This window comes from Aethalodelphis obliquidens, unplaced genomic scaffold (genome assembly GCF_003676395.1).
Source record: "Aethalodelphis obliquidens isolate GAN/ISIS:26980383/991018 unplaced genomic scaffold, ASM367639v1 scaffold31, whole genome shotgun sequence".
In the NCBI taxonomy this organism is placed as follows: domain Eukaryota; kingdom Metazoa; phylum Chordata; class Mammalia; order Artiodactyla; family Delphinidae; genus Aethalodelphis; species Aethalodelphis obliquidens.
In genome coordinates this window covers 15,657,507-15,671,347 of record NW_020837975.1, presented here as the reverse complement: position 1 = coordinate 15,671,347, position 13,841 = coordinate 15,657,507, and the positions used below count along the sequence as shown (strand labels likewise).

Here is a 13,841-nt window from a genome sequence, read left to right as displayed (position 1 = left end):
TCCAGAACAGCCCAGAGTTACTAGCTTAAAGGAAAAAAAGATCCCTGATATGAGATTTTGTCATTTTTTCCATTTTTCTGAAAACAGATTATAGAAAAATTCCATTTAATTGAGGGTTATGAATTCTCTGAACGTTGCTGTTCCTAGTTTAAATAATGAAAACTATGGTGGTGAAAAGGGGTGTTTTATTCCTAAATCCCAGATTTTAATTCTGCTTCACTCTGGGTCTCATTGTGAGAATCAGGACGAGTCACAGAGGCCCTGTATGGCCCAACTCTTCCGACTCTGAAATGCAGAATATATCTCTTGGGGTGAGAAATCACACCATTTTACTTTCTTTACTGGAATATTTTGCATTATTGCAATTAGTATCTATTTTCCCATTTTTCTTTTATGGGAGTATTTTTAGCCCATCATGAATATCCATTTATACATCTATATGTACATGAATGTATATAAAATTATGTAAGATTCAGGTTTTCTGTAATGTCTGTAATGTACAGAACTGCTTAGAGATCACCATATTTGGGGGGGGGGGGCTCTGTTAGTATCTGTTCCCATAGCTTTTCGCTGAGACTGTAAATTAGGCCTGGGAAGGATATAATGAGTCAGTAATTTACAGACTATTAAGAGACTTAGTTAGAAGTGATTCTTGGGCATGTCCAATAGAGAGCACATGTTTATAAAGGACGAACAGATTCAACACAACATGTCTCTGGCCTAACCAAGCCCAATCAATTAACAAAATGGGATGTCTTATTTTAGGTATCTCCCACTCCCCCAAAATAGAATCACTAACCACTTGTTAACCACACTGACTTTTTAACAAAGTGGCTGCTAGAGCTTTGCCACCAGAAATGTTCAGATTAAGCACCCTATTAGATTGCAGCCAGCAGAGACTACAAAACAGGAAGAAAGTTCTGTTTGCTCTTTTGCTTCCTTTCCTGGTTTGACTTCATGTGATAATTCACTGCAGATTTCTTTTTCTTTGACAGAGTGCCTACCGCAGGAATGGGATGGCTTTTCTGGCCTGCTGATGTGACTGTGACTGAGACAACAGGAAAGGCAGTGTTATATTAAGGTGATTTCTGTTCCCCTCCTTGGGCAAAATAAAAGACAAGTTTACCTTCTCCGCATCCTTGGGAGTGGGTTGGTTTGTTGTGACTATCAACTGGCTGACTCCAGCCCTTTTCCAGCCCCCTCAACGCTTAGTCTTGTTTACTAGATGGGCCATTTAGCCAATTAATGGCAGGATGTTTGGGATGGTGTGTAGGTGGACAAGAATGCACATCACACAGTTTTGAGATTTTAATTTGGAATAGATTTACTGCTCTCAGCTCACATAACTTAAAAGCAGTGACTTTTTTTTTCTCAGTGTTTAGTCTATGTTTTATTTGATGCATTTTGTAATCCAGGTTTAGGACAAAGGAAACAAAATTAAAAGAACAGTCAGTTTTCCCCTTGGACTGTCCCACCAACTCTACCTTCTGACATTTGATGTCTAGATCTACATGTATTTTACAGACAAATGTCCATCTTATAAACTCACACTAATCAAAGACCTAATTGGCCTGATGAACTGTCTGTTCCCATCTTCTCTTCCCTTCACCCCACGTGTAGTATATGTGTCATTTTCATGGCCTCTTCCCAACTTCCTGAGTATCTACCTATCGTGTGTTTTTCCCCTCATAGGCCCTCTTCCCCATCTTCATTTTCCTCCTTCCCCTGTCCCTCCGATCCCCAGGCCCAGCCCTCACACACACGCTGTACCCATTTAGAAGCAAAGCGGTTAGAATCAATGGATGGGGAGCCAAGTGATCTGCTTTCTCCCTCCAAAGCACTAACACCTAGACTGAAATGTGGGCTGGGCAGTTTCTTGCTGGTAGCAGCTGAGTTATCCCTCTGGCATCTGTACTTTCTCCAGTAAACGAGGAACTGTAACGAAGCGAACCAAAATATAGCAGTTATATACAGTTCTTGATTGAACTTGAATTGCAAAGGAGGAAGTTGTTTCTTTAATTCTTTAGGAGTTTTGTATAATTTTACTTTTATCATGGTTTCTACACACACTGAGATAGCCTTTGTAAAGAATTAATAAAAACAGAAATGAGAAGCATGCAAGGTTTTCCTCCTGTGACCAAATCGTAGTGAGGCTCAGTTAGCGTGATTGTGCCATATTACTCACATTTGTTAACTATCACTTACCTGTTCTGTGTTAGTCCTTCTGGAAAAAATCTTCATGTCAAGAACAAAAAAACGCAGATATATAATATCAAAAAATTGCCAAAGGGTTTTGATGTTCCATCTGCGCTTGGTGAAATGTATGATTGAACTTTTCTTTTTATCATCATTCTTATTTTTCTTGGCATCCCTAATCATGGAAAATTACAAGCTTGCAGTAAACATCCTAACTTGTAAAACGACAGCATTTATTGTATTTGGTTTCTATGCCAGGCTTATAGATGTGTAAAATTTTCAGGAGCTGATTTTTCACATCGAAATTCCTCTTCTCCCACATTATACATTTTAAAGTATGCACAAGGCAGAAAATATAGGGTTTAGATTTTTTTCCCTTCATTTTATTCTACCTGATCTCCTTATAGTCCCAGAGAAGGAAGACTCAACGTACATTTCTCTCAGAAATATGACAGGTCTGTGTTTTTGTTGGTCTGGCGTATGTTTGTCTATCTTGAACAGTCTGACAGGTAATTATTTATAAAATCTGGTTTTGCCCAGTAAGTCCATATAATAACCTTTCACTTTTCATCATAAGCCAGTGAGCTGAATTTAGAATAAAACAAGGTCATTTATGTCTGTCCCGAACCAGCCTAGATGTCCCCGTAATGGCTCAATATTAATATTTGTAATTCTTTTTTTTTTTTCTTTTCTACACTTAGGTTCTTTTTCTGACTCTTTCCACAACACTAAATTTGAAGTGAAATAAAATTTCCTTAAGCAGTGAGTATAGGGAGAAAAAAAATTTATAAAGGGAAAGTTTCAGAAAATGTGACTTAAATAAATTTCTTTAAAGATTAAATTGTTATGTAGAATCATAAACTGTCAGAGTGGAAGATGGTCTTAAAGATCATTGGAAACAAAAAAAAAAAAGATCATTGGAAACAACCACTCATTTTACAGATGGAAAATGATGGCCTGGAGAGGGAAACTGACTTTACCAACGTCACTCAGCAATGCTATGACAGACCAGAGACCAGACCATGGTCCCTAATTATCAGTCTGTCTAGTCTTATACTCCACCATACTGGGTTTGCATTAGATACTACCAAGACACGTCAGGGTTTTATGGCATGTTTATCTTAGACAATAACCTAGATTTATTTTTTAAATGATTCTAATTATGGACACATCCTGAAGCATAAGCGTTATATTAAAATCTTCTTCAGAGGGACTGTGATGTTAATTAAATAATGTGTTATATGCCAGTTATACATCAATTTTAAAAAAGAGGTCTGTAAGCAGGGGAGAGAGGAATTAACATACTTTGAGCACCTACTTTGTGTCAGGAACCTTACCTTTGGTAGTTCATTTATCTTCCCAATGACTTCGTGATGTTGATGCTAGCAAATGAAAATAAAAACAAAAATAAACAAATGGGACCTAACTAAACTTAAAAGCTTTTGCACAGCAAAGGAAACCATAAACAAAACAGAAATACCACCCACAGAATGGGAGAAGATGTTTGCAAACAAAGCAACTGACAAGGGATTAATCTCCAAAATATACAAACAGCTCTTGCAGCTCAATATAAAAAAAAAAACCCAAATAACCTAATCAAAAAATGGACAGAAGATCTAAATAGACATTTCTCCAAAGAAGACATACAGATGGCCAAAAAGCAAGTGAAAAGATGCTCAACATCAATAATTGTTAGAGAAATGCAAATCAAAACTACAATCACCTCACACCGGTCAGGATGGCCATCATCAAAAAGTCTATGAACAATAAATGCTAGAGGGGGTATGGAGAAAAGGGAACCCTCCTACATTGTTGGTGGGAATGTAAATTGGTACAACCACTATGGAGAACAGTATGGAGGTTCCTTAAAAAACTAAAAGTAGGGACATCCCTGGAGGTCCAGTGATTAAGACTCCGCACTGCCAATGCAGGGGGCGCAGTTTTGATCCTTGGTCGGGGAGCTAAGATCCCACCAGCTGCACAGCACAGCCAAAAATTGAAAAAAATCAAAAAAATTTTAAAAATTAAAAGTAGAGCTATCATATGATCCAGCAATCCCACTCCAGGGCATATATCTGGAGAAAACCATACTTCAGAAAGATACATGCAACCCCAGTGTTCATTGCAGCACTATTTATAATAGCCAAGACATGGAAGCATCCTAAATGTCCATCGATACATGAATGGATAAAGAAGATGTGGTACTTATATACCGCATAAAAATATATGGAATATTACTCAGCCATAAAAAACAATGAAATAATGCCATTTGAGGCAACGTGGATGGACCTAGAGATTATCACACTAAGTGAAGTCAAAGACCAATATTATATGATATCACCTATATGTGGAATCTAAAAAATGATACAAATGAACTTATTTACAAAACAGAACAGACTCGCAGGCTTAGAAAACAAACTTATGGTTACCAAAGGGGAAAGGTGGGGGAGGGGTGGTAAATTAGGAGGATGGGATTAACATACACACATTACTGTATATAAAATCAACAAGGACCTACTGCATAGCACAGGGAACTCTACCCAATACTCTGTGATAACCTATATGGGAAAAGAATCTGAAAGAGAATAGGTATATGTGTAGGTATAACTAAATCACTTTGCTGTACACCTGAAACTAACACAACATTGTAAATCAACTATACTTCAATATAAAATTAAAATTTTAAATAAATAAACAAAACAAAAATAAAAAGTCAGGCTTAATTGTAAGTCAAATGTGAATGCACAAAATAGTTTCTATTTCCGTAGGCCTATGTTTGGGAGATGGAATTTGAAAATAAATAAGTAAATAAATAACTTCTCTTATGGGAAATTGGCACTGCCTTATAGACTTGAGGATAAAGGAAACAGAAATATATTTCTCCCTTCACCTGAATTTGGAAGTGCAACTTTCTAAACATGCCATTTTGAGGATATGTCATTAACCTTCTGCCTTCACATATTGCAATAGTTGAGATTCAAAAATAATGTTCCAGTTTTAGAACCAAGAGTTGTTATTTAAAAACCATCAGAAGCACAGATATTTTTTAATGGTGTATATACTTCCTGTATCCGGGGAGGATTCTTCATTTATTACTGCATGTTCTTTGTTCCTATAAAATAATAAACAATCCACGTTTAATGCTTTTACCACGTAGAAGACAAATAAACATAACTTGTGATTCTTGGTCTGAAAGAAAACAATTTTACTTGCCTATAAATTATAAAATTTAATTTTATGAAAAAAATTTTGTATAGTTCCCAAATCAGGTATTTCTTTCCAGTTCATATAACCCCTTATGTAAAACTGAGTCACTACAGAGAAAGTATTTCCTCATCTGCCCTCCTGGAATTTAGATAGAACCTTCCCAAGTTGCATTTAAAATTCTACCATCAACCATGTATACATCTCATAAAATATTTTATAGTCTCCTGTACGCTCTGGCTGAACATTTCATAGTACATAAACACTTCTGCAAATAATATAAGGGCATCAAGTTGAATATGTCATAGCAGTGGCAGCCACATAAAGCTGATTCTCCCTCGATTTACTTTCTTACTTTTATCTTCTTATTTGAAATGCAAGGTGAAACTTTCTGTGCTCTTCTTGTACAGTTGGTTGGGGGCAGGGAAGGGGGGCAGACCAGGGGACTCCAGCAGTTTCAGTGGGGTCATGTTCATTAAAGCAAAGGCTCTCTGCAGAGGGCATCAAGCCAAGCTTAAACAGCAAAACCATGCCTGCAGAAATTGGATGTAAATGTGATGGTTAAATAAGGGCCAGATGCCTTTAAAAACTCAAATATTAAAAAGTCATATCTCTTAAAGTAAGTTTCTAGTGTCGTGACTAGGATAGTGATACTATAGCACTTTAGAAAAAGAAGAAGAAGAAGAAGAAACAAAGAAAGAGACTTACATTTGTCTTCTGGAAGAAAATATCAAATATTCAGCCCGTCATAAGTCATGGGAATTTTGGCAATTGAAGCATATTTTAAAACAATCAATTCCTACAAAGTCATGAGAAACCCAGATACAGTATTTCATTGTTGGAAACCACTGTAACTCTGTATACAGTATTATATTCATGTTCCCTTTTCTGCTCATCACCACCACTCATTCACTGTTCCCTTTTATTCAAAGGAAGATAAAAATAGAAAAAGGTATAGGAAAAATCAAGAAGCAAGAGGATTACTTATATAATATAACTGTAACTTATAACTGTTTAAGTAACAATTTACTTGCTATCAAAAATGATGATTTATTGTATCAGTATTTTAATAATAAGTTTTACATAATAATTGTAGGACACCGTGTGCCACCCTTTATACTAAGCACTTTGTGTGGCTATCTCATTAAATCCTCACAACCCCACTATGAGACATGCATGGTCTTTCTCCCTGTTGCCCAGAGGTGATAGAACGCAAATTTAAGAACAGAAGCTTCACTGCCTTATGCAGAAGTGCCCAAGATGGCGCTAGCATTTGTACCCAGCACTTTGACCCCAGAGCTCGTGCTCTTAACCACAGTTGTGCAGCACAGATTGTACTAAAGAGTTCTGATAACATATTAAAGAGAATTGCTGCCCTGAACCTAGAAGCACTTCTCTACTAAAAAAACTTGATTACAAGAAAATTTCATTTTAACTTAACATTCCTTCCCTAAGGCCAAGTATTATGTATATAATAGAATATCATGTAATGTATAATAGACTATAATTATATAGAATGATGCCAAGTCCTCTGTAATATCTTAAACCTTAAGATAAATACATATGATCAATGCACATACTGAGAATCCCTGTACAACTTATGAGAAAAACTTCCTCAAAAATCCATGTGTACAAAGACCAGATTTCTCCAGAAGGCTCTTATTACAGAGGCTACTATTTTATGCTTTCATACAAGGTATTTATCTCATGTTATAAAGTAATCCCCAACTTGTGTACATGTGTTAGCAGTGGCAGATACAGAAGTACGTATGGCAACCCCTTGCGACTTTATACAAATGTCCCTTTTAGATGTTTGCTTGTTAGTTGTGACATAGTCATTGTTTCTTCTAGCCCAGGATGTGTGTGTGCTTGGTGGGAGTGGTGGACAGAGAAAGGAAGAAAGTGGAAAGAAAGTTGCTGAAAACAATTTGAATTAGAAATGATGGTTTTCATAATTCAAAAAGACACATGCACCCCAGTGTTCATTGCAACACTGTTTACAATAGCCAGGTCACGAAAGCAACCTAAATGCCCATCGACAGACAAATGGATAAAGAAGATGTGGTACATATATACGATGGAATATTACTCAGCCATAAAAAGGAACGAAACTGGATCATTTGTAGAGACGTGGATGGACCTAGAGACTTTCATACAGAGTGAAGTAAGTCAGAAAGAGAAAAACAAATATCGTGTAGAAAAATGGTACAGATGAACCAGTTTGCAAGGCAGAAATAGAGACACAGATGTAGAGGACAAACGTATGGACACCAAGGGGGGAGGGGAGGTGGGATAAATTGGAAGATTGGGATTGACATGTATCCACTAATATGTATGAAATAGATAACTAATGAGAACCTGCTGTATAGCACAGGGGACTCTACTTCACTTTGCTGTACAGTAGAAACTAACACAACATTGTAAAACAACTATACCCCAATAAAAAGAAAGAAAGAAAGAAAGAAATGATGGTTTTCCTCCCTCATCAGTGATTAGCAGCTTCTTTAATTCAACCCTAGGTCTGTTCTGCCTCAGAACAAGTCGCTTTCTGATTTTTGTTTGTTAAGATGCCAACTAGCAGTACTGCAGCCTGTTGTACTACGTACCTGTAGCTTTCTCCTCTGAATGGCGTTGATTTACTTCTTCCAATCACTTTACTTGGGAAAAGTTAATCACTCCTTCCAGACCTGTATGTGCCAATCCATCGAGCAGTCTCTAAGCAGCAGTGACTCCTGCACACTGGCCAGCCACACTTCCATAGGTTTGGCCTGGGAGGAAACAGTGAGCCCAGATGGTGCAGGGAGTTTGTGACTTACAGGGCAGCCTAAGCAAGATCAGCATGGTGTCAACTTTCCATGGTCCTAATCCCAAAGGAATATACCAGATCTAGGGTCCAGATGACAGAAGACCAGAGTGATGGGTCACTGTGTCATGGAGGCACCAACGCTAAACCACAGTCAAGCAGTTTCCCAGCTTTCGTCCATACCTAAAAGGAGGTCGAGGTGGAAAATCCCATGTCTCTCCAGAGCCAGGGAGGCAGATGATCCTTGTGGCAGCTCCTCCCAAGACTGGCTGTCTTGCTGCAGCCCTCGGATGATCACAGAGTGAAGTGGAACCTTGCCTACGTGATCCAGATGGAGACATGCAAGGTCACTTAGGGTGCCTTTCCCCTGCAATATACAGAGTCATGTGTCTCTGTGAACCATACGAAAAATCCATCTTCCTCTTCCTCCCTAGGTTTTCAAGGTGCTCTCCTTCTCTAGCTCTTTTCCATAAAGCTTCCTGCCTATCAGGGCAGAGTGCCTTCTGCATCCTCTGAATTTTTATGCCCCTGTTGGTCTCTATACTTCCTATTTTCTGTCCCTAATCATCTCTCCGTGTGCTTTGTAGCCTGCCTCAAGAAATTAACAATTTCTTGAGGGCGAGTCTTAAATCTGTACCTCTTTGTAATCGCCGCATGCACATATTAGGTGTTCAATAAACATTTTTTGGTTGTTTAACAAACATGAGCACGAAATTCTTTCTTTTTCTTTCTTTCTGGTTTTTTTTTTTTTTTTGGTTAAGTCTTTGTTTAATCTCTTATTGATGCTTGTTTGACTTATTTGGCTGCAAATCTCAAGAACTATAGATGATCACAGCCTTTTTCTTAAAGACAATAATACAGTGTCTCAGAGAAAGCAATTCAAAGCAGGCCATGAGTCAGATTTCTTGTGGCCTTTATGAGTAGGTCGCTCTGACTACAGTCTTATTTGAAGGGGTTAATGACCTCAGGGAGGGAGGTAACCTTAGTCACATTGGTACACTACTAAAGACCTAAGAACCTTTGTGTCCTACTTGAATCTATACAAACTTGAAAAAGACTTAGAGACATACTCCATTTTTGTTTATAGCAGCGTCTTTGAAAGCCTGCTAGGCGTCCACTAGTCTACTTTAAAGACAACAAGCTATTTTAGGATGAGATTTCCCTAAAGGTAATGGAAATAACATGTTCACTGAACTTAGAGCAAATATGAAGATCTATTTAGACTGAAAATAATGAGATTTTGTGAACCGGAAGCAACAGTTTTTCACCCAACATTAGCTTGCAGCTAAAACGTCTGCTTTCTTTATCTCTGTTCATTCATTCAAAACAAATTTTCTTAGCACCTATGAAAGCCAAACAATCAACATGGTGTTGACAGTTCCCAAACAGTGAAGCAAGGGGTTCCCCTAGGGGGAACCGTAGAGTTCCATAAAAGGGCTCAAGAAGCCACCTACATTAAATTATCTATAGATTAAAGATGTTACATGTTTTGCCCATATGGGTGCCACTCTAAATATTTACATACATGCCATTGTCATTTATAAAATACAAACATAAATTTATTTAAAAATGACACTGAAATCCTTGTAGCTTTTTGACATTACATTTTTTTTTTCATTCAAGAGGTAGCAAAAGTACAAGTTATAGAGTGCATGAGTCAGGGAATTTGTTAAGGTTAAAAAGTGATTCTCAAGCTCAAAAAAAAAAAAAGAGAGATACCTCTTGTCTTCTGTGCTTTTGCAGTAACTGCCATTGTCTCCGCAGCCCTTCAGTGGTGAGTAAGTTGTGCCCTCTGAAGGTTTTAAGCTTCTTTAGCTTAAACTTAAGGGTATTTTTTTCTTTTGACATTAAGTATCACCCAAACTTTTTTCATATGTCTTATTTTGGGGAAAATTTATGATCTTTTTAACATTAGGAAGTTTTGCTTTTCCTGACATTTTATTTCTTTGCATATTTGAAACATTTCAATCCCAGACAATAAATATTATGTGATTATTATTTTCATATGGATAGGCTATTTCCTTCTGTTTTTTCTAACCCCCTTTCCTAGCTAGTACTCAAAAATTTATTAAACTGTTCCATTCAGCTTTTTCAGAATCATGTAGAATGAAAATTGAAAGAAGGGCAGGTTTGAGAGAGGAGAGGTAGTAGTAGTTGAAAATAAATTGAAGTGTGTGGTTTTCTTTCAGTTGGATTTCTAATATTTCTTGTTTGGTTGAAATGAAGATTATATTTATTCTGTAAATCATTTTTATAAATTGACATAACCAGTTATCACATTAAGTGGTATCTTTTTATATCATTATTATGGAAGCTAAATGGGTCTCAGCAAAGTGGACGGATGTTAGCTGAGTACACCATGAGAACTCAGTTTTAAAAGCACCCACCTTTAAAAGCTCTCCTCATGGCTCCCTCACCTGCATCAGTTCTTTTCTCAAGTACCTGTTCTTCAATAAGGCCTTCTCTAACCCCCCTTTTAAATATTGAAGCCCCAGCCTCTGCCTTACCTACAATATCCCGCTTCCTTGTTTTCCTTTTTATCACTAACACTTCCGTACCATTTCTTAGACTTATTTATTTTGTTTATTATCTCCTTCCTCTAGAATGTATAGACTGTCTGAGATTCAGGATTATGGTCTGTTTTGTCCACTGTTGTGTCCCCAGCGCTTAGAGCAGGGCCTGACACTAGTGCATGTTCCGTCAGTATTTTCCAACATAAATGAATGATTGATCAGTCCTTATTTCTGCAAATTCTTGCAACATTATACCCATGTCATTGTTCTCTGGTTCTTCTCCAGCCTTTAACTGTTTCTTCTCACTTCTGTCCTGGCTTGTTGTCTGACTCCATGCCTCAACTATTTGCTTTCCCTTGACTTTCCAAAGTCCTCAGAATTTCTTCAACTGTGTTCTTCAATATAACTCTTTTTTTACATTTTAGTACTTCCAAATTCACATACATCTTCAACAGAATGAGAAATTTGGCCACCACAAGCAAGAGTTATTATGATGTACTTGGTTTTTCATTAACATTATTTCAAAGTTTTTGATATATTTCACTACTTATTAAATTTTTTTCACAACTCCAAGTTAGCAATTTTTTTTGGCCACGCCGCATGGCTTGCAGGATCTTAGTTCCCCAACCAGAGATCAAACCTAGGCCCCAACCGTGAAAGAGCCGAGTCCTAACCACTGGACCACCAGGGAATTCCTGGGTTAGCAGTTTTTTAAGTGCATTTATTTATTACCTCTTACGTTGCAGTCATTTTCTTTTAGACACAGCACATATATTTATTTCTTTTTAAAAAATTAGCTTAATGTGGTATAGTTTACATATAGTAATAACCCCTTTTTAGATGTATGGTTCAATTCAGTGACTTCTGACAAATAAGCACAGTTGTGTGACTGCCACCATAATCAAGATACATGAGTGCCAGAAAGTTCTCTCATGTTCCTTTGTAATTGATCTGCCACTCATCACTATCCCCTGGCAACCACTGGTCTGATTTCTGTCTCTGTAACTTTACCTTTTCCAGAATATCACATAAAATGGAATAATTCTATATAAATTTAGATGTAAAGTTTTTGTGCCTTCTTTCACTGAGTGTAATGCTTTTGAGAGTCATCCCTGTGGTTGTGTGTATCAGTAGTTCATTTCCTTTTCTTGCTGAGTAATATTCCTTGGTGTGGGTGCACCACAGTTTATCTATTCATTATTAAGTGTACCTTTTGATTGTTTCTGGCTATTAAGAATAAAGCTTCTATGAACATGGGTGGACAGAGCTTTGTGTAGATTTATGTATTCATTGGTAATGGGTAAACACTTAGGATTGGGATCACTGGGTCATATGGTAAGTGAATATTTAATTTTATAAGAAACAGACAGTGTTTTCCCAAAGTGCCGTACCATTTGGCACTACCATCAGAAATATGAGATTTCTAGTTGCTCCGTATCTTTGCCAGCATTTGGTATGATCTATTCTGTTGTTTGTTTTGTCTTGTTTTAATTTTAGCCATCCTGATAAGCAAATAGTTGTATCTCACTGGGGCTTTACTTTGCTTTTCTCTGGTGACTAATGATACTAAGCACTTGCATGTATTGGTTTACCATCCATATATTTTCTTTGTTGGTTCAAATCTTTTGTCTATTTTAAGAAATCGGTTGTTTGTCTTCTTATTACAATATAAGAGTTCTTCATGTATTCTAGATACAGAAATGTGTTTTTCACATATTTTCTCTGAGTCTGGGGCTTGACTTTTCTTAAAGAGTCTTTGGAAGAGCTGAAGGTTTTAATTTTGAAGAAGTTTGATTTATCAATTTTTATTCTTTTATGGATCATACTTTTTTGTGTCTTATCTGAGAAATCGTGATCTAACCCAAGCTCACAAAGGTTTTCTCCAATGTTTTCTTCTTGATACTTTAAATTTCAACTTTTACTTTTAGGTATTTGATTCATTTTGAGTTTATTTTTGCATATGGTGCAAAGTAAGGTTTAAGATCCCTTTTTTTTCTTCCCCTGCACATGGATGTCTGTTCCAACACCATTTTCCTGAAGATTATTCTTTCCTCATTGAATTACCTTGACACCTTTGTCTAAAACCAATTGACCACATATGTGTGGGTCCATATTGGACCCTGTTTTGTTCCATTGATCTATGTGCTCATCCTTAGACAGCACCTCACTGTCTTGATTACTAAGTCATAAAATCAGGTCTTATGAATCCTTCAGCTTTTCCTTTTCAAAATCTTTTTTTATTCTAGGTTCTTTGATTTTCCATATTTCTACAAAACACTTGCTAGGATTTTGACTGGAATTGCTTTGAATCTATAGCTCAATTTAGGGAGAATTGATACCTTAACTGTATTAGACCTTCTAATCAATGAATGTGGAATAGCTTTTCATTTACTTAGGTCTTTTCTGATTTCCTCCATCAATGTTTTATAGTTTTTAGAATGTAAATCCAGTACACATTTTATTAGATTTATCCATAGATATTTCAATTTCTGGTTCATTGCTAATATATAGAAATAAAATCAATATTTGTATATGAACCTTTTTTTCCTGTAACCTTGCTGATCTCACTTACTAGCTATAATAGTTCTCAGGGATTTTTGTTTTGTTTTCTTTTTGTGTATTCTTTGGAATTTTCTACATAGATGATTGTTATTTGCAAATAAAAACAGTTTTTTTTTCTTTCTTTCTAATCTGTATACTTCTTATTTCTTCTTCTTGCCTTATTGCAGTGACTAGCATCTCCAGTACACTATTGAACAGTCATGGTGAAAACAGACATCCTTGCCTTTTTCCTGAATTTATGGGGAAAACATTCAGTCTTTCATCATTAAATTAGCTGCAAGATTTTCTTAGATGTTCTTTATCATATTGAGGGAAGTTCCTTTCTTTTTTTTTTTTAATAAGTTTACTTATTTATTTATTTTTGGCTGTGTTGGGTCTTCATTGCCGCACACAGGCTTTTTCTAGTTGTGCAAGCGGGGGCTACTCTTCGTTGTGGTGCGCAGGCTTCTCATTGCACTGGCTTCTCGTTGCGGCGCATGGGCTCTAGGCGTGCAGGCTTCAGTAGTTGTGGCACGTGAGCTTCAGTAGTGGTGGCTCACAGGCTCTAGAGCGCAGGCTCAGTA

General features: G+C 36.8%; 1 protein-coding gene across 5 annotated transcripts in view; it reads left to right on the top strand.

Moving 5' to 3' along the window:
* The window catches only part of SUPT3H (SPT3 homolog, SAGA and STAGA complex component), a 446,906-nt gene that overhangs the window by 420,198 nt on the left and 12,867 nt on the right, over positions 1 to 13,841 (top strand). For 4 of the 5 annotated variants that reach the window (XM_027127425.1, XM_027127426.1, XM_027127430.1 and 1 more), the window contains one exon: positions 996 to 2,350. In XM_027127425.1, the coding sequence (XP_026983226.1) occupies positions 996 to 1,037 (42 nt within the window). In that variant the 3' untranslated portion in view covers positions 1,038 to 2,350. Of the gene's footprint in view, positions 1 to 995; positions 2,351 to 13,841 lie in introns of those variants that run through there. The other variant, XM_027127428.1, reaches the window with a different exon arrangement.